This window comes from Apiotrichum porosum (assembly GCF_003942205.1).
Source record: "Apiotrichum porosum strain DSM 27194 chromosome Unknown scaffold_24, whole genome shotgun sequence".
NCBI classification, from domain to species: domain Eukaryota; kingdom Fungi; phylum Basidiomycota; class Tremellomycetes; order Trichosporonales; family Trichosporonaceae; genus Apiotrichum; species Apiotrichum porosum.
Genome location: NW_021167131.1, coordinates 42863 through 67677, shown reverse-complemented (window position 1 = coordinate 67677; position 24815 = coordinate 42863). Strand labels below are relative to the sequence as shown.

At 58.2% G+C, this 24815-nt stretch overlaps 11 protein-coding genes across 11 annotated transcripts; 7 read left to right on the top strand and 4 right to left on the bottom strand.

Annotated features, from left to right (window-relative positions):
• Positions 1-912: 912 nt before the first annotated feature.
• EHS24_005538 (uncharacterized protein) lies at positions 913-2238 on the top strand (the record flags this gene model as incomplete). Its single annotated transcript, XM_028621061.1, has 1 exon — positions 913-2238. One exon carries the CDS (start codon positions 913-915, stop codon positions 2236-2238), a length of 1326 nt encoding a protein of 441 aa, XP_028471696.1.
• Positions 2239-3028: 790 nt separating this feature from the next.
• EHS24_005537 (uncharacterized protein) lies at positions 3029-3560 on the bottom strand (the record flags this gene model as incomplete). The annotated part of the gene is made up of 3 exons (XM_028621060.1): positions 3029-3101; positions 3390-3480; positions 3548-3560. The coding sequence occupies 3 exons, from the start codon at positions 3558-3560 to the stop codon at positions 3029-3031; spliced, it is 177 nt and encodes a 58-aa protein (XP_028471695.1).
• A 538-nt stretch (positions 3561-4098) lies between these two features.
• Positions 4099-6135, top strand: GCD11 (eukaryotic translation initiation factor 2 subunit gamma; the record flags this gene model as incomplete). The annotated part of the gene is made up of 5 exons (XM_028621059.1): positions 4099-4227; positions 4323-4658; positions 4853-4991; positions 5052-5055; positions 5118-6135. The coding sequence occupies 5 exons, from the start codon at positions 4099-4101 to the stop codon at positions 6133-6135; spliced, it is 1626 nt and encodes a 541-aa protein (XP_028471694.1).
• Positions 6136-6472: 337 nt separating this feature from the next.
• Positions 6473-8169, bottom strand: ATG6 (autophagy protein 6; the record flags this gene model as incomplete). The annotated part of the gene is made up of 4 exons (XM_028621058.1): positions 6473-6713; positions 6765-6977; positions 7031-7351; positions 7406-8169. The coding sequence occupies 4 exons, from the start codon at positions 8167-8169 to the stop codon at positions 6473-6475; spliced, it is 1539 nt and encodes a 512-aa protein (XP_028471693.1).
• Positions 8170-8355: 186 nt separating this feature from the next.
• On the top strand, positions 8356-9665 carry EHS24_005534 (uncharacterized protein; the record flags this gene model as incomplete). The annotated part of the gene is made up of 6 exons (XM_028621057.1): positions 8356-8509; positions 8549-8573; positions 8624-8673; positions 8714-9047; positions 9088-9153; positions 9206-9665. 6 exons carry the CDS (start codon positions 8356-8358, stop codon positions 9663-9665), a joined length of 1089 nt encoding a protein of 362 aa, XP_028471692.1.
• Positions 9666-9709: 44 nt separating this feature from the next.
• On the bottom strand, positions 9710-10566 carry EHS24_005533 (uncharacterized protein; the record flags this gene model as incomplete). The annotated part of the gene is made up of 3 exons (XM_028621056.1): positions 9710-10144; positions 10202-10332; positions 10377-10566. The coding sequence occupies 3 exons, from the start codon at positions 10564-10566 to the stop codon at positions 9710-9712; spliced, it is 756 nt and encodes a 251-aa protein (XP_028471691.1).
• A 293-nt stretch (positions 10567-10859) lies between these two features.
• EHS24_005532 (uncharacterized protein) lies at positions 10860-15475 on the top strand (the record flags this gene model as incomplete). The annotated part of the gene is made up of 3 exons (XM_028621055.1): positions 10860-11338; positions 11386-12739; positions 12779-15475. The coding sequence occupies 3 exons, from the start codon at positions 10860-10862 to the stop codon at positions 15473-15475; spliced, it is 4530 nt and encodes a 1509-aa protein (XP_028471690.1).
• Positions 15476-15628: 153 nt separating this feature from the next.
• Positions 15629-16051, top strand: EHS24_005531 (uncharacterized protein; the record flags this gene model as incomplete). Its single annotated transcript, XM_028621054.1, has 2 exons — positions 15629-15742; positions 15794-16051. 2 exons carry the CDS (start codon positions 15629-15631, stop codon positions 16049-16051), a joined length of 372 nt encoding a protein of 123 aa, XP_028471689.1.
• A 368-nt stretch (positions 16052-16419) lies between these two features.
• Positions 16420-18387, bottom strand: EHS24_005530 (uncharacterized protein; the record flags this gene model as incomplete). Its single annotated transcript, XM_028621053.1, has 7 exons — positions 16420-16494; positions 16587-16857; positions 17112-17255; positions 17305-17511; positions 17549-18047; positions 18133-18279; positions 18318-18387. 7 exons carry the CDS (start codon positions 18385-18387, stop codon positions 16420-16422), a joined length of 1413 nt encoding a protein of 470 aa, XP_028471688.1.
• An 877-nt stretch (positions 18388-19264) lies between these two features.
• Positions 19265-20438, top strand: EHS24_005529 (uncharacterized protein; the record flags this gene model as incomplete). Its single annotated transcript, XM_028621052.1, has 2 exons — positions 19265-19443; positions 19484-20438. 2 exons carry the CDS (start codon positions 19265-19267, stop codon positions 20436-20438), a joined length of 1134 nt encoding a protein of 377 aa, XP_028471687.1.
• A 591-nt stretch (positions 20439-21029) lies between these two features.
• EHS24_005528 (uncharacterized protein) lies at positions 21030-22884 on the top strand (the record flags this gene model as incomplete). Its single annotated transcript, XM_028621051.1, has 6 exons — positions 21030-21228; positions 21281-21284; positions 21357-21365; positions 21407-21499; positions 21557-21609; positions 21650-22884. 6 exons carry the CDS (start codon positions 21030-21032, stop codon positions 22882-22884), a joined length of 1593 nt encoding a protein of 530 aa, XP_028471686.1.
• Between the last annotated feature and the right edge of the window lie 1931 nt (positions 22885-24815).

Here is a 24815-nt window from a genome sequence, read left to right as displayed (position 1 = left end):
TCACCCCCATTGTTGGGCTCAACCGTTCCGTCTCTATTGGACAAGAAGACCGGCGCAGCATTGCAGCATCTGACTTTAAACACTGATGAGCATTTCGGTAATCGGCGGATAATTCACAGTTCTATACTCACTTTGCGATGCAAGAGCAGCTAGACAAGCGAACGCGAGCACTCGCATACTTGAACCAGTGGCGATGGGATGGTACGATATGGGTGATAAAAGTAACAGTAGAAATGGGAACGGCGACCTGCCCGCTTGGCCCCATGTTGGTTGGCTCTTTAAGAATGAGCATCTGAGCATCTTCTCTGCAAATGGTCATTCCTGCGAGAGCACCCAGCACGGATGTGCATCCCACCTCAGCCGTTTCGTGAATGTGCCTCTAGGGGCCTAGGGAAGACGCTTCAGACTGCTGCCTGTTGTGGTCCTGTTACAGCTCCTCACCGTCACAACTGTGTGGTCGTTGTTGACATGTGCATGGATATCAGGACAAGTCTGAGCGTGGCGCGAATGGTATCGTATCATCCAACGCCTGTGGCCTGTGCGCACCTCCGTCTGGGGTAAATTGTCGACCGTCAACCTCAAACCCCATGTCGCTCGTCGTAAAGTGCGAGCACTGCAATGGCCGGAGAACGGAACAACAAAACAACGGTTCCGCGGGATGGGGAGAGTCGAGGCAGGCGTTGTAGGTAGGTAGCACTGTCCTTTGAGCATTGTGTTTGCAGTAACCGTCGCGAATAACTTGCTAATTTGATCTCCGTTGGATTGGAAGAGGCAACGACACAAAGACAGGGGTACAGGGGAGAGTTTCGCAAATCTCGCCCCCCCCCCCCCTCTCCAACAACAACGTGATAATGACGCACTGCTGTACTGCTGTGCTGACACAGCAGTGCAGAATCCGTTGGGACCCGCTGTATGCGATTTGTCACGTCGATTGTATTCCGACTGCCAACTTCTCTTCCTCTTTCTGCACTTCACCTCAATGTTCAATTGGTGACGATCCCTCGCTCCCGCTTGGCTCCTTACACCAGCTCGCTAGACAACGTCAATCTCGTCAATCTATTCACCCTCGGTCTCCCCGTTATGCAAGCTCCGGGGCACCACTCTGGACGGGCTGGCGATGTCGTGACCCTCCCTCCAGAACTTGTCCGTCACATTGTCTCCTACCTCAACCCAAAGAAAGACCAACGATCCTTGATCAACGTGCTCGCCGTGTCCACGACTTGGTGGGACGCCGGTGCGCAAGTTCTCTACCAGGACATGACCCTCGACCCGGAGCGACTGCGACTGCTTATATCCGGTGGCCAACCTGCTGAACTGGCCGAGCGGCACAAACTCATTGCCCCCACGCAGAGGGCCGTGACCCGCAGCCTCCATCGCAGACTTCAACCGCCTGGAGGCATGTTGAGTCCACGTACGCGACGTGCATTGCAGTTTGTCGAACGTTTGACGCTCATCGCGTCCTTCTCGGAAGCCGACTATGTCATGTTCTGTGCCATCGCTGGTGCCGTCCCCAACACTCCACTGTTCCCACGTGTGCGCACCCTTTGCTACCGCACGCGTTCGGACTCGCTGTTTGGAGACTGGTATCGCGGCAGAATTCCCAAAGCCGCAGGACCAGGGGTTGTCTTCTTTGACTGCCCCGACCTGTGCTTGGTAGGGGCCCAAAGTGTTATACTTTTCTGCCTACCAGCCAGACGCATACAGAGTATCACGTGCCATTTTCTGTTAACGGACGATTTGCTCAATCACCGCCTTCCACGGCAAGGCGAGTCGGTGGTGGTCTATGAAGACTTTGCCGGTCGCCTCGCTTCAGTGGTAGAGATGAACTCGTGCCTCCTAAAGTGGGAGCGCGAGCTGCAGAAACAATCGGACGTGAACGTTCGTATCTGTATTCGGTCGTCAGAAGCGGGCAGGTTCGATATTCTAGCCAGGCTTGCTGGGAGTGTTGGATGGGAACCTCAAGCCACAGCCAAGATCCAGCTTCTGTTCTATGGAGACAACGGAATCGGGTGCCCCCCCTGTGTGGTGTGCGGTAAGTCCCAGTGGTCGACTTCAGCTCATGTCATTAGGACAAACCTGGCTCGCAAAACACTACTGGACCGCACCACAGCTATCATACAACCTCTGACAACGCTTAGAGTATCGGTCCGGCAAGTGGCGCAACCCCACCACCACACCCGGCCCCCCGGTGACATGGACAGCCATCGGGGACAAGGTACAAGTGTTTTGAGCATCTAGCCACCAGTAAACTCCACCGTATTCGCGTATGACACAGCCCGGCCCAAGGCTTGTCCACGTACTTATGAATGATTCGGCTGTGGATTCAACATTGCGGTGGTCGGTTCAGTGACGGTACCCTGCTCTGACTGTGAGGAATCTAGACAAGACAGCTACAGGACCAGGAAACAAAACCACTGCACAATGAAACTCAAGACAAGGTGACTGGGCACGAGGATGCAACAGAGGCCAGTCTGTCCACCTGCCCAGGTTGCCTAGCCCTGCGTATCTTCTCGCCTACCATCCTCACACGGCCTCGCTCAGGCCACACCCACAACAATGTATGTACCTCTGGCGTACGCCAGAGAACCACAGCGCTGCCGTTAACGGGTGTTCGCCCAGTGTGGTGAGCCATATGGCGGGAACGATGACACCGACAGCCGAGGGATCATACCCTCGACGTCCCTCTCATCGCGTTTGACACAGGTCCCGCTCGTCACAACTGCCTAGCTCGCCCCCTTTGCCGCGTTTTAAACGCAAGAACTTGACACACTGGTCGTCATGTGCGGGGAGGGTGTAGTATCCCCCCCTCCCCGAACAGTCAGAGATCAGACGCGCTTTGCCTGCCCTGTCTCACCTTCCCCCGTCACCTTCCCCCGGTGCCGTCTGACGAGCGCGGGCCTGCCCTCCTCGAGTCCTTTGTGTGGGATCCTGGGTATGCTTCATCTCTCACTCTACGTTGCTAGCGATATATGCCTTGGTTGCTGTTGCTGTTTGTTGTTATCGTTGTTGTTTGGTAGTTGAATAGTACCTAGTGGTGCTCGTCGTGGTGGTCTCCGTGGTCCCAGGGGTGACGGAGGCCAAGGAGAGCGGCGCCGTCCTGCCTGTAACGCGTGTCAGCTTGTCATCTGGACGACGTTGCGGTCGGATGGAGTGCAGGAGAGAGGCGAGCGAACCACGCTGGCAGATGTGCTGGGCTTTGGGTATGAAGCCTCTCTGGCCCCGGGTGGTTGAGTAGCAGCACTTGAACAACACGGAAGGACCGCAGGGGCGGCAACGCAAGACGACGAGTGGGGGGGTGTCGTCTCTGCACGCCTTGAATCGACCATCTTGCCATAGAGGCCAGAGGGGCCAGAGGGTAGGTGGTGAACGTGAGACCCTTGTACACTTACCTGGCGCGGTAGAAGATGAAGAACCACATGCCTGCGCCGAGGGTCTTTGCGAGACCGCGGTGGAGAAGCGAGGGTGCGTGGGGGTGGAATCCTGCGGGCGGGGAGTGAGTAAAGGGGAGCGGACGAGGGGTGTGTGTGCGCTCTATAGGAGGACTGACCTGGGCCGGCCATGGTGTCGCTGTCGCTGTGGTGGTGTTGTTGTTGCAGATGGGACTAGTTGTGGATGGTGTGCACCATGTTCGCTCGCTGCTCACACACCCACCGGCCAACCCCTGTGCACACACCCAGGCCCACCACCCAACGACGGGGCCACAGAGAGCGGCTGGCGGCGCGCTCTCGGTGAGGGCGGCGTTATGGCGTGGGTGAGGGCGGCGTTATGGCCGTGTGGCACATTCATGGCTGAGCTGCCTGGGCGGCGGTCGTGTGTGCGTGTGGGGTGGTGTGGCCGCGCGCTGCCTGGCTGGCGGGCTGGCGGTGGCCTGGGATGCTTTCCACCACGGTCCATCGACTCGTTTTGATCAGGCCTCCTCCACACACACCTTTATACCTCTCACACCATCAAAACAGGCCCCAGCACCAGCAACGGCCTCATAGTCCCCGCATACACCCCCCGGCGACCTCACTCGCCCAGACAGCCCTCCCCCTTTCCCCCTCCCCCTCGCCAAAAACTCGCCTTCCTTCCCACCCACACACCCCCACATCAGCGACAATGGCCGCCGCTGTCAACGACCCCCGCGCCGGCTTCACCGACGAGTCCGGCCTCGCAATCGCAGAGGTCGAGGTTGACGTCACAAAGCTCACCGCCCTCTCCCCCGAGGTCATCTCCAAGCAGGCCACCGTGAGTGTCCTGCAGGCTGCCAGCTGCAGAGCTGCACATCAATCAGCACGCTCTCGCGCTTTTGGGCGGCAAAAAAAGGGATTCTCAGCGCAAAGGTTGCGGCCCGGTTCTCGGTGGCGAACAGTGTGCAGCATCCTGCTCCAGTCAGCAGCAGCAGCGGTGCTGCTGCTCCTCCCGCCCCAGTCCAGCCGTCCCCTGCACAGAGTCCGCTCTTTGTCACTCTTTTGCCGCCAGAGCCGCTGAACCGTCTCCTCTCCCCATCACGAGCGGCGGAGCTAACACGAAATTTCCAGATCAACATTGGTACCATCGGCCACGTCGCACACGGCAAGTCGTCCACTGTTCGCGCCATCTCGGGCGTCCAGACCGTTCGTTTCAAGAACGAGCTCGAGCGTAACATTACCATCAAGCTTGGTTACGCCAACGCCAAGGTGCGTACCCATCGTGGGAGGCCAGAGGGAAAGTCGCAGATAGGTGGCGAGAGCCAGTCCCGCTCTTCGCACCTGGGGATGAATGTCGAGGAGCAATGCTGTTGTGCATCCTCGTCGCCGCCCTCCTGGACCACCTTACGGAAATTCGATGTCTCTCGACACCCCATGAGTCACCCACTGACATCTCTCTTCAGATCTACAAGTGCCAGAACCCCGCATGCCCTCCCCCCACCTGCTACCGCTCCTACCCTTCGTCCAAGGAGATCAACCCCAAGTGCGAGCGCCCAGGCTGTGACTCGCGCATGGACCTGATTAGGCACGTTTCGTTTGTCGGTGAGTGTGGATTGCATGACATGACTTTCGCCAGTGAAGAGCGACGCTGACGGGCCACAGACTGGTGAGTTGGATTGATTTTACATGGTAGTATACAGTGTGCGTGACGCTAACTCGCCACGCCAGCCCCGGACACGACATTCTCATGGCTACCATGCTTACCGGTGCCGCCGTCATGAACGGTGCCCTCCTCCTCATTGCGGGTAACGAGTCGTGCCCCCAGCCCCAGACAGGCGAGCACTTGGCTGCCCTCGAGATCATTGGTGTCGACCCCAAGAACATTGTCATCTTGCAGAACAAGATGGACCTTGTCCGCGAGTCGGAGGCTGTCGACCACGCCCAGCAGATCCGCAAGTTTGTGGAGGGTTCCATTGCCGGCCAGGCCCCCATCATCCCCGTCTCGGCTCAGCTGAAGTTTAACATTGACGCCGTCGTCATGGCCCTGGCCAAGATTGACCCTCCCAAGTACGACTTCTCGGCCGACCCCCGCATGGTTGTCATCCGTTCGTTTGACGTCAACAAGCCTGGTTCGACCGTCGACGAGCTCAAGGGCGGTGTTGCCGGTGGTTCGATTCTCCAGGGTGTGTTCAAGATTGGCCAGGAGGTTGAGATCCGCCCCGGTCTCATCACCCGTGACGAGAAGGGCGAGACCCGTTGCCGTCCCCTCCGTTCGCGCATCGTCTCGCTCCTCGCCGAGCAGAACCACCTCCAGTTTGCCGTTCCCGGTGGTCTTATTGGTGTCGGTACCCTCGTCGACCCTGCGCTCTGCCGTGCGGACCGTCTCCTCGGTATGGTCATGTCCGGTGTCGGCCAGGGCCCCAGCATCTACACTGAGATCAAGGCCGATGTCCACCTTCTCCGTCGTCTGTTGGGTGTCAAGACCGATGACAGCAAGAAGGCAAAGGTCAGCAAGGTCGCTGTCGGCGAGACCCTCTTCGTCAACATTGGTGCCTCGCAGACCGGTGGCCGTATCCTCGCCATCAAGAAGGACGAGGTCTCGCTTGCCCTCACCACCCCGGCATGCTGTGAGCCCGGAGAGAAGATTGCCCTGTCGCGTCGCATTGACAAGCACTGGCGTCTCATCGGTTGGGGTAAGGTCAAGGCCGGCGGCGTGCTCGCCAATGTCATTGAGCCTGAGGAGTAGGGTGTAGAGAGATAGGGGCCACGCAGCATGCATCATTTCACGCGCAGACACCACTGGAACCACACCCACCAGGCACATGACTCCCGCATTTTGGTAACCGTGGTAGTGGTGGCAACCCTGGTGGGATTTATTGAAGCACGCTGCGAAGTACAGCCCGTAAACATGGTAGCCATTCGACATGATCAGCACATGCACTCGTCGGCTGTCCGTGTCATTATCATCATTATACCAAAACAGGAAAGCATATTCCACTCGCGATATCAAGCCTGGCTAAGAGCCTGGCTACAAACCCATGATGAATAGCCGTCGTCAAATTTACAACCGTTGTTACTCATGTCTATGCACTGCGATCCGCCTCACTCTCCACCACGAGAATCCTCTTGAGCACGCCAAGCACGTTGCGGCACGCCCGTGTCCACTGTTCGTCTGGGTTGCCCTCTTTGGACTTTGTCTCGTGGTCCGTGCCAGGCGCAGACGACGACCCGCCAAGCCCCATCAAAGACATGGAACCCAAAGTCATTCCACTTGCGATACCAGGGAGGCGAATAGAATGGCCGTTGATCTTGTCTTTGGATATTCTTCACGCCCGTTAGCTACATTTAAACAACAACAAAACACGCGCCACTCACTCGATACCCGCACCGCCCCAGGCGCGGCCGTTACGGTAACCATAGTCGACGAGCTGCCGGAGACAGTCGAGGAGCGCTACCAGAGCATAACTGAACCGCCTGTTCTGGAGGAGACGTGCCGGCGAAATATCAGATGACGCATACAGCTCGTACACGCCCTTGCCTGGGATCTCTTCGATGCGCGAAAAGGAGCCGAGGGGGACGATTTTGTAACTAGCCAGAGGTCGTCAGCTCAGTTCCCAACCAAAGACCTCATTCATACTCACGTCTCAAAGGTGCACCCGACCTTGACGGCCAGGCGGTCGATGCACAATGCAACAAGACCCCATGCGGCATTGATCTCTTCCCAATCCACAGCAGGACGGCCTCCTAGTCGTAGACCATTGATCGTTCCAACAGAGACGGAGCTTTTGCCATTGGAATCCGGTAGAGGCGCGTGACCAATCTGGAACGCGTCGTTGTACACGTTGGTGTTCTCGAGATGCTGTAACAGGTAGGTACTGAGGAGCAGCTGGGTCTTGGCCGAGCTCAGCGTATTGGCGAGATGACTGAGCTGGCCAGAGAGGGAAGCGTGTGAGGTCAGGAATCTATAATGTGAGCAAACTTGTCCATGTACCTAACGTGAGGTTCAAAAGGCTCACTCTGACTCTTCGCGCTCCACCGCAGCCTCTTCGACGCGGACCCGCTCTTCGTCCTCCTTGACTGCCGCGAGCTCGGTCTCACGCTCCTGAAGGGAGAGTCGGAGTGCGTGTTCTTCGTCCTCGAGCTCCTGTTTACGGGCGAGGAGGGCATCCCACTCGTCGCTGGTCCCCACCAGTCCGGTGCTGTCGTCTCCCAGACTGTCTGCGTCGGCACGTTTGCGCAGTCCACGCTCAAAGTTGATGTAGGCGTCTCGCTCGCGTGTGAGCTCTTCCAGCTCGCGCTGCAGTTCGGCTTGGAAGAGGCCCGTGCATTCCGTGCAGAGCGGGTGGTCGATGGCAGTGCGCGACGACAGCAGCGCATCCAGCTTGGCGGCCAGGGCGGGCTGGGCGGGTGGTGCAGCTGGAGGCTCGGTGGCGAGGAGGGCGGGGCTGCCTGCACGGCTTGTGCTGGCGGAGGAAGGAGCGACCGACGACGCGCTCCTCGGTGGTGCTGGACTGCCTGCTCTGCCGTGTCCACCGCCTAGTGCGTCCGGGAGAAACACGTAGCTCTCGGCAATGGGGTTTGCGCCTGACCATGCGGCGGCGGCGGGGCGAGAGGCTGGTGGGAGCGCCTGGAGCTTCTGTGCTGGTTGGAGAGACGAAGGAGGGGCAGGTGCTGGCAACGTGCCGGCAATGAGGCCATATTGGCTCTGAGTTAAAGATGTGACGCTGGTGTCGCGAAGGAGGGGCTGGTGGCACCGCTGGCACACGAGCGAGTCGTCCATGGCCGGCGGTGGGTTAATGGGATGGGCGGGCAGGTGGATGGTACGGATGGTGGAGGGGGAGAAGGGAGGAATGATGCAATTGACAAGTCGGCCCCAGCGGCGCGTCCGGCGAGTTGGGTGGGAGATTGATCTCTGGCTCTTGTTTTCGTTTCTTCGTCTTTCCTCCTCCATATTCCCCACGCCGCCATGGCCATCCAACTGGACAGCGCCGACACGGCGGGACCAAGCACTGAAGGGCCATCAGCAGCCTGCTTTCAGCCGGCAGCAACTCTGAAAGCCCACACTCGCGCCGTTACTGCATTGCGCTTCAGCCATGACGGTACAACACTCGTCTCGGCTGGTATGTCCTCTACACACCACGATTGAACTGACAACTCAGGCGCGGACGGATACGTTCACTTCTGGTATGTCCCCACCAAGAGGTACATGTACAAGGTCGGTTTCTGACGACCAGGAATGCGGCAAACGGCGAGCACAAGCGGTCCCTTCGAGCTCATAGGATGGGTGAGTAGCAGCCATGTCCTATGCCTATACTGACCAACAGGCATCAACGACATGTCCTTGTCGCCAGACGGCTTGTACCTCGCCACCGCAAGCGACGACGGCACTGCACTGGTATTTGCCATGGATCCACTGGCACAATCACGACCCGGTCCACTGCGCACGTTGACGGGCCATACAGCACCGGTGCTGTCCGTGGCCTTTGGACCGCGAGCCAACCTTCTTGCAACTGGAAGCTACGACGAGTCGGCGATTGTATGGGACTTGCGGCGTGGCAAGGCCATCCAGACTCTGCCAGCCCACGCCGAGGCCATCTGGACTGTCGGGTGGGACGCCGAGGGTGCGCTCGTCCTCACCGGCGGCGCGGACGGCTTGATGTGAGTCACCGTGCCTTTGCAACAGCTGACTGGTGAACAGACGGTTATGGGACGTGAACACGGGCCAGTGTCTGAAGACGTTTGACAACGAGTCCAACTCGCCGGTGTAGGTTTGACTGCTCTCACAGACCAAGCCCCAGCTTACACCCCTTATCCAGGTCGTCGGCCGCGTTCACTCCCTCGACATTCTTCATCATGTCGGCCACTCTGTCCAGTACAATCCGCATATACTCCCTGCACAACGGCAAGGTCCTCAAGACTCTCCAGGCGAGTGAGTATGTCAGCGAGAAATACCCGTGTCCCGCACTTGTGTTTGCCGGCCAGGCAGCACCTCAAGTCAACGGTCATGCGGAAAAGGATCCCAACTCGATGGACGTCGACGACGGCGCACTGTCAGCAGCACCCGCGCCGGCAAGGAAGACACCGCGCCCTGCATGGGTCGTTGCCGGTTCTGAAAATGGCAAGACTATAATCTGGGACCTGCAGGAGCGCCGAGTCTTGCAGGTGCTCGAGGGACACACAAGCCCCGTCGTCGCGCTGGCTGTGCACCCCAGCGGCAAGTCGATCGCCACGGGCTCGCTCGAGCCTGAGAAGAGCATCAAGCTGTGGCACACATAACAGTACAGTACTATACTCATTGTAATCTGCATGTACTCTCTAGTCTAGAGACCAATCTTGCCCTCACTCTTACCGCGGACACCCATCCAGACATTGTCCATCCACTCTTGCTCCTCGCGGTCGACGACCACAAAGTCGGAGCGTGTGGTGGTCGGAGCAGGGGAGGCAGTACCTGCCGCACCAGCTGCTCCACGTGCGACCTTGGAAGGGGACGCGGAAGAGGTGTCGTCGTAGAACAGACCCGTACTGCTAGGCGTACCGGGCTGCGCGAGGTTGAGGACGCGGGCCGTGGACGATGACAGACTCGAGTGGCCTGGCGAGGCCGCGCCGCGCTCGGGGGTCACAGTGCTCAGCTGTGAGGGACGGGTGGGAGTCGAACGGTACAGAGACTGCGCAAGAGGAGACTGTTGGGTGTTGCGCGAGGCTGCCGAAGTTGCAGTCGAGACCATGTCGGGTATCGAAGAGTTGTACGAGCGAGTCTGGAGACGTCAGCCACCCACTGAACCCCGCGGCAACACTACACCGTTTCCACTCACCAGAGGGGACGACTTGGAGAGAGGAACAAACTTCAGTCCCTTTTGCGTGGGCTGGAGAGCGGGCTTGGGGGACTGGATGCAGTAGGCTGCCTGGGCAATGTTGAAGAGGAGCATGCCAGTGATTGCCGTCTCTGCGCGCGCCGTCAGCATCAGGCGAAAGGAGGTGTGTGCTCACCAATCCACCACACATAGTCGCTTCCACGCGCCGAACGTGGGGACGATGCAAACGAGTCGAGGACACCAACAACCATCGCACGGAGAGCGAGGTAGGGGGTGAAAAAGGAGCGGGCAAAGGTCAACAATGAGATGGCTCCGACATTGGACTTGAGGCGAGTGATGGCCTCTGGGCGGGTGAGCGACGCCATGGAGAGGCAATGTGCGTGATAGAGGCCGTGGAGGAGAGGTGGCAGACACCAAGAGAGGCGGGGACGGGAATGGTTGAAATGGAACGGATGGAGAGTGGGCGCGAAAATCAACAAGACGGAGGTAGGGAGGAGAGACGTTGAAATGACGTCCTTTGGGCGTTGGCAGCGTCGCCGGGTCCCCTTGCTTCGGCCGTCCCGGTCACCTACATATCCTTCCATCCATCCATTCACTTATTCACACCATCCCCTCCATCGCATCGTTCGCCCTTGCTAGCGACACGCCTCTAGGCAACATGGACAGCTCCTCCGCGAGCCCGTCGCCTCACCTGCGGCGCGCGGTGCTTTCCCCGTCCCCGTCACATGTGCCCTTGCCCCCGAGCGGCCCATCCAGCAGACGCGGCTCGAGCACCAGCGCAGGCGGCGTCGGCGGCGTCGGCGGCAGCAGCAGTAACGGCGCACGAGGTCCTCCGTCCAGCATCCCGCCGCTCATGTCCGTCAGTCCACGCACTCTATTGCGTCCCAGGCTCGACCGCGGGACCACCAACCTCACGGCAGCTGCAGGGACCCTGTTGAGTGGGTCGCTGCTGAGGGAGGATCCATTCTGGGAAGGTGCAACCATTACCGTCAACCAGCCCGTGGGCAGCCTCTCCATCTCGCCAAACTCGCGCGATGTATGTCTGGCTTCACGCAAGGGCCTGTACATTCTCGACCTCAAGAACCTCGAGTCTGCTCCTCGCTTTGTCCCACAAGGAGGAACATGGCAGATTGCCGAGTGGGTAGCTGAACACCGGGGGGGTCGGCTGGGCTAACACATTCCAGCTGCCAGTGGTCACCGCACGCAGTAACAGACAACCTCATCCTGTCAACCTCGAGCCAAAAGCTGTTGGTATGGGACCTCGCGGCCCAGGTGCCCCTGTTCCAGAGCGTGGACGCACACGAGCGCGCGATCACGGACATTAACTGGCACGCCATCGATCCCAACCTCATGGCAACTGTCGCGATGGACGCAGGCATTCGCGGATGGGACCTCCGCATGGGTTGTTCCAGGCCGTTCATGCGCTTGTCAGCATGGGGTGCGGCGGGAACCCAAGTCAAGTGGAACCGTCGTGCGGAACATATTCTTGCTACCGCGCACGGCAAGGAGGTTATTGTCTGGGACCGCCGTAAGGGTTCTATCCCTCTATCCGTACTCAAAGCACACGACGCAAAGATCTACGGCATTGACTGGGACAGGCGCGTAGCGCAGGAACTCGTCACTTGTTCCCTTGACAAGACCATCAAGACCTGGCACCTGCCAGAACTCGGACGGCTCGACGGCGAAGACCCAGCCGACAAGCCCTATGTCGCACGCACAATTGTGACAGAGTACCCCGTGTGGCGAGCACGCAACCTCCCCTTTGGAAACGGTGTCCTCTCACTTCCACAGCGTGGCGAGACAGCCCTGGAAATGTATGGCGCCAATGGCGACATTCCTGTCGAACGCTTCGAGGGCGCACAGAACCAGGTCAAAGAGTTTGTGTGGCGCGTCCGCGGAGGCGACGACATGGCCTGCGAGGACCGCGATTTTCAACTCGTCACCTGGAGCAAGGACCGCAAACTGCGCGTGTGGCCCGTTCCACGTGAAGTGTGTGAGCGTGTGGGTTACAAGCGCGGCACTCCCATCACAGTCCTAGTCTCGCGCAAGGGCGCCGACCCAAAGAGGACGTTTACTGCGATCCCGGGCGAGTGCACCGGCACATCTCGACTACCACTCCCCATTGTTGACAACCACACGCCAATGGCGCCAAGTGGTATCGCGAGGCAACGGCTATTGGCGCACCCTCGTGAGAGCGGCATGACGCGCGGCGGTGGAACTGCCCGCAAAATGGACCAAATCGAGTGGCTCACAAAGGTCGTCAAGACTGGCCCAAATGCCAACGTCGGCAACTCGGACTCGTCAGCTGGTCCCAGCCGTGCCCCATCAACTTCCGGGGACAGCATGTCACGTTCGCGCAGCCGCAGCAAGACGCTCGGAGATGGTATCCGTCCGCTCAGCATCAACCGCGCCACGTCAATGTCGCGGGTCGGCTCCGCGAATGATTCGAGCTATGCCAACAGTGATTTTATCCCCCTCAAGGATGAGGTGCTGCTCGTTCACAAACTGTTTCCAAAGTCAAAGGTCAACTTTGAAAAGGTGAGTTGTCATGTTTCAATTCCGTCCTGCTGACGCCAGGTCGACCTTTCTCTCCGCAAACTCACAATGTCGCTCAACGGTCCATGGGCCAACGGTGACCGTTTTGCGTTTATCCGCATTCACTGGTCATTCCCTCCCAACTACCCATACGCTCCGGAAATCCCAACCTTTGAGCTTGAGCGCAACGCGACTGTCTCGCCCATCACACGCCATCGCATGGTGTCAACCATCAAAGAGCTTCGTGCCAGTAGCCGCCAGTGTCTCGTCGCCGTCACCGAGTTTTTGCTGGGCTATCACGAGCGCACAGGTAGGCGCGTGTTGGACGACGAGGGCAGCCAGTCCGACTCGGACGCACCGGCCCTCACGCAAAATGTACCAATGTTGGTGCGCACCACAGGAGCCGTATTTGGTCCTAATGGACAACTGGCGTGCTTCTTCCCCAAGCAGACAGTTCTACCTCGCGCCCGCACGTCCGCATCGCGTTCACCGTCTGGCCAACGGGACCCCTTCAACACCCCGCTCAATCGTGCCATTGCTGCCCTAGGTCGTTTGGAAAATCCCAACAGACCCATGGCATCGCGGTCCCGCAGGCATGTTCGGAGGCTCAAGGGTATGCTGGCGCCCGAGCAGGCGCGCTCCACCCTCACACTTCACAATGTGTCCCACATCGTGAAAGAACCTGACATGACTCTTGCCGCTCAATATTCCACCACGTCCATTGACGCCAACCTCGTGTACGCTGTTGATGCGAAACGGTTGGACCACGCAGAGATCTGGGCCTCTCTCCGTGCCCTCCTGCACGACCCGCCACCACCATACTCTTCCCATCCAGCACTCCGGCGTGAGGATGACCCCCGTCGTGATCGTGTCATGTGGGAGCGTGAAATGGAACGCAAACGAACGGTGATTGATATGCTCTTCGACCGACTCATGGATGACGCCGACATTCAACTACTTGCTCTCGTGGCGTGTATCCTCATGGAACATGACCGCACAGCACCACCGCCACCTGTTCATGAAAGCCTGGTTCACCATTCCCCTGAGCAAGACTACTTTGTCCTCCCCACCACCGGAGATAACGGTGATCAGCACCGAGCTTCGACACTCACCATTGGTTCGTCACACACTGCCGGCCGTCGCCACTCGAGCCTTACGCCCACGACCCCGCCAGTCCCATCATCTGGACCCAGCAGCTTGAGAACATCGGGCTGGAGCCAGATTCTCATGAACCCGTCGTCCATCTCGCTGCGTGGAATGACTCTCACCCCACGCGACCGCACAAGCTTTGACGTCTTGTCGATGCCCCGCACACCAGCAGATGTCATTGACGAGACTCAACCGACACACACACGCTCTGGCATGATCATCCCAAGGGGCGAGGTTGTTGCGTCTCCACTGGCGTCCAGTGCGCCAAAGAACGCTGGCTTTGGTGCCTCACCTCGACGTATCCTGGAACGCCGAGACAGCCAGCAGCGCCAAAGCCGTGACCCTCGCCCACGCCCACTCAACTCACCCGGCAACACTGCTATCACTGCTCCGCACACGGGACGTTCTAGTGTTAACGATCGTGATCGGTCCGGCTCGAGTGACGCGGCTGCTGGCGGGAGCGGGTGGAGCAGCGTCCCGGGATCTCGCGCGACAAAAGTGTCATTTGGCAGCGGGTCACCGCTCCGGCGTGCCTTCTCACGCCACGCCATCGCTCTTGGTCCGCAGCTCGAACGGCGCCGCCGGCATCAGACATGTTCTGTGCGTCTCGATTTCGGTGCCCTCGATATGGAGGAGATATCGGCTCCTACGTCACTCCTACGCCCTGAGCGTCTCCCCTTTGCCGAGGTCTGGAAACTGGCGTATGCCGACATGCTCCTCCGAGCAGGTCTTGTTGGACGACGCACCGCCATCCTCCAGTACCACTTTGCGACCGTTGAAGGCGGAATGCCAGGCGCCGCGTCGGGCGAGATGGGGCGCCCACAGCTTGAACTGGCGACGGTGTGCCGGTACTGCAATGACAGCTTCGTGCCACCGGGCCAAGATACGTGCTCAACGTGTGAACGGCCTCGGGCACCCCCTATGTGCTCTTGCTGTCGCGAGCCCATCAGGGGCCTCGCAACAACGTGCACTGTCTGCTCGCACACGTCGCATACTCGTTGTATTGTCAGCATCCTCAATACCAGGGAGGACCACTGCCCCGCGTGCGAGTGCCACTGCCTTGCGGAACGTGGTGTCAGTGGCGGATTCGCCACAACGTTCCGACCGCCCGATTCCACCGCCGTGTCGTATGGCTTTACACCTGACGCCCTAGGTGTAGGCCTAGGAGGTGTGGGCAACGCAAGCCCCTACGGGGGTATGGCAAGTCCATACGGAGGAGAGGTCACAGGTCAATTTGCTGGCCTTGGCGGGCCAGGGGGCCTCAGCCTCAATCTCGGACCGATGGGCATGATGGGTGTCGACCTTGCCTCCCCTGGCCTCCGCCGCCTCACGCCGTCCCCTACGGGCATGAACTTTGACGGCCCTCATGCATCTGGCAACATGCTTTCGTCCCCACCCCACCCGCCTGGTTGGCCAAGTAAAGGTGGTCTGGCCGGCGGTGGAGGAGCGCTGGAGCTCACCGATGAAAGTGACCCACCTGCCGCCGCAGGCGTTCCGCCATCTCCACCGCTCATGGCACCGCAACCGCAAGGCATGTTGGCCAGGACGAGGTTGAGGGCTCTCGGGACGGAAGGGATTCTCGGGTGGTAGTTAGAAACCGGCCTGGTTGATGATGGAAGGAATGTTCTGTTGTTTTGCCAGGGGAACGCACTATGATCACATCTTTCTCCGCGGCGGACCACCCACACGGCTGTCACCGCTTGGGTGCCTGTTGGCGACTGTCACCCGGCTCAAGGCGGTCTTATGTACCTCCAAGACTCTGTAAATCTCGGTAGCGACATTGACAACGAATTCAATCGTATGGGTGTTGAGAAGGGGTTCAGCAAGGAGGAGGCTGTTAGTGGACACAACTCAAACGTGGGTACGACCTGGCCAAACCCGCGTGTTCATTGGCTGACGAGGGATTAGATGGGCTTGCAAAGAGCCCTATCCCTCTACTCCGGAATATTTGCCCGGCACGAGGGTAAAGGCCGCCGATGGCTGATCAGCAACAATGAGGCAGGCGACGTCGTATTCCACCAGTGGCTCATGGCCCATGCCAGCTTGGGCAACACGGACCCAGGCGGTAGGATTCGCCTGAGTGCCGATTTGCGTTACGCGGACCGTGGCCACGAGTACGATGAGCGATGGGACCAGGGGCCGTACAGTCCTGATGACGGCCTTTGAGGGCGTTACAGAGCGACAGTAGTGGTACATGTAAGGACACAAAATCAACAGATTTCTAAGGAGAGATGCGGGGTGGTGGGGGGTCGCAGTCGACGATTCCTAGACAGCACTTGTCTGTTTCTGGATGCGGTGCTAGTGGAAGATCCATTGCGGGGACAACGGAGCTGCCGCCACAGCTCCTGTTTCGAGTCGAGGTCGGGACATGGTAACCGATTGATACTGGGGGTCCCATCGGGGCTGGAGGAGGAACGGAACGTGTGTCCGATACCGGGATGCCGGGAAGAGCAGAGCAGTCGAACAACCCGTCGCAGCAGTTGGGATCAAACTGGCTGACAAACTGTGGAGCATCGGTGGTTGACATTGAGATTTCAGACAGTGAGGGTGACATTGACAGGGAGCGGGTGGGCAGCGAGGGTGTTATGTGGTTTGAGTGTTGACGATGCCTTGTATTCTCGTATTGGGGCATGACAACGCCCTCCTGTACCGCGGAGTGGTAGCTCCCTCCAGTGGCTGGCGTTGGCGGTATGCCACCCACGACGCCTTCGAGCTGATGGAGGGCTGCCATCAGCTGGGCTTGCGCAGAGGCTACGGCATCGAGTTGGGAGGGGACGAGACAGTCGGGCTGGGCAACACGGGCTCTCAGATCGGCTACCTCGGCGCGCAGCGCAGCATTTTCGGCCGTGAGCTGGGCGACCGAGTCTTCGAGGTCGCGCTGTTTGGCAACTTTGCGTGCGCGGTAGTCTCGTTGAGCTGTGAGGGAGCGCGTGGGCGGTAGAGTGCGGTCAATGGAGCGTCCGCGAGGCATGCTGTGGATGGTAGCGACATGACGGAAAAAGGAAACTCGGGACACGACGAGCGCGGGGTGGGAGCCATTTTGGGTGCTGGCGGAACCAAATAATTGATTTAAATGCTGTGCCTGGCGCCTTCCTCTCAGTGGCGGCGTGGTGGGTGGGACACATGGTGCTGTGGTGGTGGGTGACATGGAGGACATGGGACATGTATGGATAACTATGCAATTACAGACAAAATAACTCCCTCTGGAGACTCGGAAACATCCCACCTCATCACCTTTCTCAACTTGAGCGACACATAGGTCAGAAGGAGGAGCACTGGCACCTCGACAAGTGGACCGATGGTGGCTGCCAGTGCTTCATCCGAATTAACTCCGTAAACGGCCACGCAGACCGCAATGGCCAACTCAAAGCTTGCGTACGTCAGCAACAACAGACACATAAACACGCTCCCCAACTTACTTGTTTGAAGCGGCCGTAAACGACTGCACAACCGCAATGGGGTAGCCATAGCCACCGTCGGGGTGACGACGGTTCATGTACCAGAAGGCCACGAACACCCCGGTCCACATGACCACAAAATACAGGATCATTGGGACAAAGACACGGAACACGACGCCAATGTTATCAAGGATGCGGGTGGCCTGTTGAGAGCAGATGATAATGATGCTGCCCTGTTAGCACTGAGGAAGCCATCGGTACTCACGTGTAAAGAAGACCAATAAGTGCCAGCGGACCGAACCAGGTAAGGAACACGCCCTCAAAGCGTTTACGTCCCAACAAGCGCAGCATGGTAAATCGGGTGACAACCCCTGCGACGAGCGGAATTCCGAGGTAGATGAGGACGGCAATGGCGGTCTTTCCATACTCCAACCTGAGAGTGTGCTCTTTGGAGATGACGTTGACAAAGAACAGGGACATTGGCGAGTAAAGGGCGATCTGGAGGATCGAGTTGATGATGACAAGAATGGCACAGTAGTTGGTATCTCCACGAGCGAGTTGATTCCAGATCATGACCATGGCAATACAGCGTGCGAGGCCGACCATGAGGACACCGGTGCGGTACGTAGGCTGATCAGGCAGCGTGGCATACGCAATGCCCAGCATGATGAATGGAGCCACGATCCAGTTGAGGACGATGGAAATGAGGACTTGCCGCCACAGGTGTGCCGTTCTCAAAATCTCGGGAAGTGCCTCGTACTGCACTTTGGTGAGGATTGGCCACATCATAACAAGTAGTCCCACAACGATGGCTGGCTGTCAACTCGATGTAGGTCGGCGAACACGTACGAATAGATACACCGTCAAGAGTGGCGCCTTCAAGGATGGCCTCTGTGTTGCCGGCAAACTTTCCAATAACGATACCAATGACCATGGCAAGGAATACGTTCAGCGGTAACAGGCGGTCGAGCCAACTGAGTCCGACGAGGAGACGACCTGGGGTTAGCCGGCATCGACGAGCAAGGGCAGCTCACTGGCAGACGGTTCCACTATTTCATCTTGATCTGCTGCCGATTGCGGTCGTTCCGATTTCTCTGAAGTCATCGTGAGTATTCGCGGCTGGGTTGAGAGCGTGCTGAAGTCGGTGCAACGTGAGGATGCGGTTATGAAGGGTTGTTTTTGCATGCGGATGTGGAGGTGATTTTCAAAATCCCGTGATGAATTCCAAAATTGCCACCGATGAATTCGATGAATTTGATGTTTTAGGTGTCCTTGGCATAGGTCTTTGATCTTTGACGGTCAAGACACGGGATGCCATTAGGAAGTGGTTTTAGATAGACTAATCGAACACCGTCGCGAGGGTTTTCAGCAGATTTCATTGAAGGGATAAGGATATTGGTTGCTTACATTAATAAGGAATAAAGATTGAGCATCGACGCGTGGCTGGCGATAATGACAGCCGCCACCGTCCACCGTCGGGGATGCATCGCGCATGAACGTCGTTGGTCGCTCATGCCGTCGCATCCTGGATACCGTAGAGGTCTGCAGTGCTAGACATGAAACGACATGCACCGCTGAATCGTTGACATACACAGCCCCATCCTATGAGCGTCCTCATTGGGGCCGGACCAAACATGAGCGTGTGCAAACCGATGCACGGATGGTTGGCTGGGGCGAGTTGTCGAGTTGTCGACCAAGTAACACCGTGCATCGGATATCCAGTAACGCTGTGCAGAAGGCTTCTCCGCCAGCGGATTGCATGCAGTCTCGTATCGTCTTTGTCGATCCCAAGGCCGGGTCCAGACACCAGACGAGCCTCATCTCCGATGATCGGATGAAGTGACAACAGATATCCACCGAGCTCCGAGGTTCCTTCGTCCGAATCAGCGGCCAACCGATCAACCGAGAACCATGTCGACTACAGCATAAAGCTCCACAAGCAAGGCTTCCCATTTCCCCACTGAAAGACTACCACGTAACCATGACCGTCACAAACTCGTTTGAAGGGATCCGCTTTGGTGTCGCCACCGCGTCGCTCGGCATGGCGTCGTGCCACACGCTGGAGCTCAAGTTCTCGGCACTGCAAAAGGCCGGCTTCAAGTATCTCGAGCTCGGGTTCGGCGAGTACATGGCCTGGGTTCGCCTCCAGACGCCCGATCTGTGAGTGGACGAATTCCACGTGCACGCATTGACCTTTCAGTCCGGCGTCCACCTGCCCGCCCGCATGGTCCGAGGCCGATGAGCCCGACCCGTCAGACGATGCCATCTGGGCGGCACTCTACGCCAAGGCCCCCGACATGATCACTTACGCCGCGTCCTTTGGCCTCACGATCCTCATGCTGCAGCCCCTCAACCAGTTTGACGGTTATGCTCCGGGAACAGAGCGTGCCAAGTGGGTCAAGGCCAAGGCCGAGCGGTGGCTTCCGCTATGCTCCAAGCTTGGCATTGAGCAGCTTCAAGTGGGTTCCAACGACTTCCGTGACGCCACGGACGACCTCGACATTGCAGCCGCCGATCTGCGTTGGCTTGCTGAACTCGGTGCTCGCCAGCCTCGTCCTGTCAAGATTGCCTACGAGTCGTGGTGCTTCTCATGGCGTGTGCCCGACTTTGAGACGGTGTGGGACATTGTTCAGCGCGGTGACCACCCCAACCTCGGCCTCTGCTTTGACACTGCCCACACACCTTTGGCCCCCAGCTATGGATGGGACCCCGTTACCGGCAACGGTTGGACAGACAAGGAATTTGAAGGCGTTCTCGACCGGATTCGCGCTATTCCCGGCGACAAGATCTTCTACGTGGAGCTCTCCGACGTCCTGGCTCCTACCACCCCGCTTGGTAAAGGTTCAGACTTTGATGCCTGGCGCATCAATGCTAACTCGCCCCGTGGGGACAGCTTTGTGTGGGCAGTGTGCGGGCGTCCCATTCCTCTTGTTGGGCGTCACGCTGGCCTCGCTGTTCGCGGCGAGGACGACATGGGTGGCGCGCGTGTCGTCCAACAGGTCAAGGCGGTCCTCTCCACGGGGTTCAAGGGTCCGATGATGTTCGAAATGTTCGAGGCCATCAGGATGGAGCAAGACGACCCCGAGATCCCTGCTCAGTATGCAGAGGCGTGTGCTCGTGCCGAACACCTTCTCCGCAAGGCAGTTGACGGATAGAGGACGCGTATACAACAGTGAATGCATGAGGTACAGCCGCACACACCCTACAGATAAACTGGCGGGTCAAGGCGATACTAGCGACGCGTTATGCAGCTACAGTCGGGGGACGTGTTCCCAGATCCCAGCTCCCAGATCCCAGAGGTCCCTACGTCATATATACAGTGGCGGCGAGTTATGCATGCATTAGCGAAGGATTTTGAGCTTTTTTTAGGATCGGCGTGCGGGGGCTTCGTCCGGGGCCGACTTGGCGAGCCACAGGCCAGCGTCCCAGATTAGCACAGAGCTCGCTTGTGTGCCAAACGACGCGTGCGGTTGGCCAACGGCTTGTCGAAGCGACGCTTGTGCGGCATGCGCAGTCGATCGATTGTATTGTTCAGATGCGACGTGTACAGTACCTGAACGAGTGGGGGCGGGGGTGGCGTGGAGTGGTTCGGAAAGGCCCCACACGGTGCGCGCAAACGAGAGCATCGTATCTCTCAAGCCGTCGCGTGCCGTGTTATCGACCTCGGAAGGCCGGGTGACAGCCGTTTCTATAAAGGACTGGCATCCCTTTCACGACCCCACCGATACTCGCATCCCCACCACAACATGACTAAAGAACAACAAGTCTGGGCCCACGAAGAAGGCACTCCGCCTCACAGTCTAGCGGACTATGGTATCAAGGAGAAGGCGTCTGGGTCGGCCCTTGTCAAGCCTGCCTTCGAGGGCCACCAAGTCGAACTGGAACGCAACTTTTCTATGCTGTCGGCACTAGGTCTCGCGTTTGCGCTCCTAAACTCGTGGACTGGTACGTCAACTTTGATTGTACGGAGTGTGGATGTGCTGACAGCATCGTGCAGCGATGTGAGTGGAGCTGGAGCTGGCTTCCAAACTGCCAAACGCCAAAGGCGTTACTGACTGTCTCCTTGCATCCAGGTCCGCCTCGTGAGTACACCTAGCACACTGCTAGTGGAGCTGACATTCAGCCTCTCAGTCGTTCTTCCTAGCGGTGGCTCAGTGTCTATGCTCTGGGGCCTTTTGACCAGTGCTTTCGGTGCCATGGTTATGGCGTTATCACTGTGAGACAGTGGAGCAAACGACGGCGTGGAGCGGTGTGTCACTGACCACCGTCACAGGGCCGAGATTACCCACAACCTGCCAATGTCCGGAGGCCAATATGATTGGACATGTGAGTTGCTTGGGATTCTGTCGGTTGATGCTGATAGAAGATATCATGGCTCCCGCTGGCTACAAGAATGGTCTCTCATTCTTCACTGGCTGGATGGCAAATGCCGGTTGGATTGCGCTGGTGGCGACGGCGTCCTCGCTTGGCGCCAACTTTGTCTATGGCGTGGCTTACCTCTGGAAAGAGTTTGAGCCAGCGCCGTACCAAAACTTCCTGCTCTACTTGGCCTTCACCCTCTGGGCGACCCTCCTTAACGTCTTTGGCATCCATCTCCTCCCAATCGTGGACTCTACGGCCGGTCTGTGGTCTCTGGTCGGCATTGTTGTTGTTATTATCACTCTCCTTGCCTGCTCTAGCGGTCACTACCAGCCTGCCAAGGACGTGTTTGCCCGATGGACCAACACAACTGGCTGGCCGGACGGGATGGCATTCATTCTTGGTTTGCTCCAAAGCACGTTTGGCCTCACAGGCTTCGATGCTGTCACGCACATGATTGAAGAGATGCCTCGGCCGTCCAAGAATGCGCCAAAAGTGATGGTCATTGCGGTCATTCTCGGCTCCACCACTTCGTTCGTCTTCATGGTAGTCATTCTTTTCTGCCTCAGGGACTGGGACGAGGTCCTCACGTCGACCACTGGTCCCCTCCTCCAGGTCTACTACCAAGCGACAAACTCCAAGATTGGTGGCACGTGCCTCATCGTCTTCAACATTGGCTCAATGCTGTTCGCCGCGCAGGGGCTTACCACCGTCGCTTCGCGCATGCTCCTCTCGTTTGTGCGTGATCGCGGTCTCGGCAAACTTTCGCGTCCCCTCGAGCCGGTTCACCCAAAACTCAAGGTTCCCGTCTGGTGTATCCTATTTGTTTCAGGCTGGGTTGGCTGCTTCGGTCTCATCGAACTCGGGTCGAGCGTTGCCCTCAACGCCATCCTGTCGGCGTCGCTTGTCTTCCTTCAGATATCCTACTTTGTCCCGATCTTTCTACTCCTCATTCGCGGTGACCGAGCGTTCAACAACTACAACAATGACGCCGTTTGGTCGTTGGGCAAGTGGCGTCGTCCCATCAACGCAATGGCCTTGATCTTCATCACCGTCACTACCGTGGTGTTCCTCTTCCCGCCTTTCATCCCCGTTACCAGCGCGTCACAGATGAACTTTGTCGTCGTTGTCTTTGGTATCGTCATGGTCATGTGTCTGGCCACATGGCTCATCGACGGTCGCAAACACTTCAATGGTCCTAGTGACCTCAACATGCGTCTCGCGATGGGCAAAGAGGCCTAGAGTTAATACCATCATTACCATTACCTACATGTTACTATGCGATAATCCGAAGCTCAAGGGAGAGGCACTTTAAAGCGAACTCAAAGTGCTGATGATGGAGTAATTCTACGGACACTGCACCTTGCCTTCGGAGAACACGGGCTTGGATGATCCCCGTGAAGCCGGGTTATCAACCCAAAGGAGATAACCGACCTGTATTACTCGTTGGCGCTTGGGTCCCTGGTCCTCACAACCGTTTGACCACGGCCGATAGCGGACGGTCGTCGAGTCACTCGTACTTGGCCGTCCAACCAACACGCTGGCTAAAAACGGTGGTGAGCTGGTTGACAGCAACGAGACTATCAGCGTTATTGGTATTAACGTATCCGCAGCATGCGTCCACCATAACACCCGCCCGGCCGAAAAGCGATTAGATACCAGTGAACCGTCCACTCCAGTAAGAGCCATGGCGGCCCATCCTCGTGAATTGAATTCACCATCGCGGCCGAAAATACCGACTATAGTTTCCTGTTCTTGGTGGTGGCACCTAGGCCCAGCTAACCAGTAGTGAAACCAGTCCACGGCCGAAAAGCACGCGACTCTCTTGTGTGATTAGATTGCGGGAGCGTGCCACGGGGTGGACGACTGATTCCCCGCCGCGTGCTGACGAAAGCTACACTCTTTATTGGGCCCGATTGCCACTCTGACCGTTCGGCCGGTGTGGGCGTGGTGTGCAGCATCGGTGTCCTTTCGGCTTCGGTTAGTGTACATACTACAGATGCCCAGCACTGTTCTAGACACTTGGTCCAAGCACGCAGATGCAGGCATTCGGGCCCGTCAGCCCGAAAGGTATCCCATTGACGACATGCTACACCCCTCCCACCAGTATCAGCCGACCTCGAACATCGTTCCGTCATTGCACCGTTGAGGAGTTCCATCCAGTACACCAGAGCCATGTGCGTCGAGGTCTGTAAGAAGCTTTCGGCCGCGAAGGAGGTTGTGCAAAAGGCTTTGAGAGACTCAAACCCGGCCGACAGAAGTGTGCGCAAGCGCAGGACGCGTCAGACCTCGAGGACATGAGACCGTGAGATCATGAGACAGCTCATCTAGGGTCAAGACCAGCTGTCGTCACCACGCAGTCGCACACCGGTGCTCCCTTACGACATCGCTTCGCAGCCAATAATCGCACTCGCAATGAATTCTTGTGCCCCGCAGGCCCCACGGCGGAAGCTGCTCTCTTCGGCCGGGGTAGACTGCAATTGCTTGGCGCTGAAGGCGCGTGGCAACTGGTCAGATTTCGGGCGAACGAAATGCGCGCCGCGCGATTCGCCAAGCGCGCTTGACTTGCTTGCAATTGCTTGGTAGATACGTCGACACTTGACAAGATGCCGCCAGCAGCGCGGTTCGGGCTCCTCTGTCCGACCTGACGTCCAGGAAACGGTACATGGGTTGGGACACGCAGTCTAAGGACGGGGCCGATCTCTCTAGACACCGAGGAGGAAGCGCGGCTCTCCCGAGGAGGAAGCGCGGCTCTCGGCGGATGTGGCCTTGGCGCGTTATCGGTCCCGATGAAATCAACTCCAGACTGAGGATCACCATGGACCACGTCGAGCGCGGCTGCTGACACTGCAACTGCTTATCGGGCCTGAGTGCTCAAGGAGCGGAGAGACTTGGCAAGCATGCCTCAAAGACATCAGCTTCGGCCGGTGACCCGCTTCGCCCACAATCGAGTTCGAGATGACGCGTCGGTCCGGCAGTCACGCGTCAGTGAGCATTGCCTCGTGAGGGGCACAGAAGCGGTGAGACCTGGTTTGCTGTGTTCTTCCTGTTGTGACTGTTAGTTTGTTCTCAACACCAACGGATGCGACACATCGCCACCGAGTTCAGATCTAACCACGATCCCATCGAGAACAACAATGCTAGCGAACGGCGCTGGTGCGCGTAATGAGGAA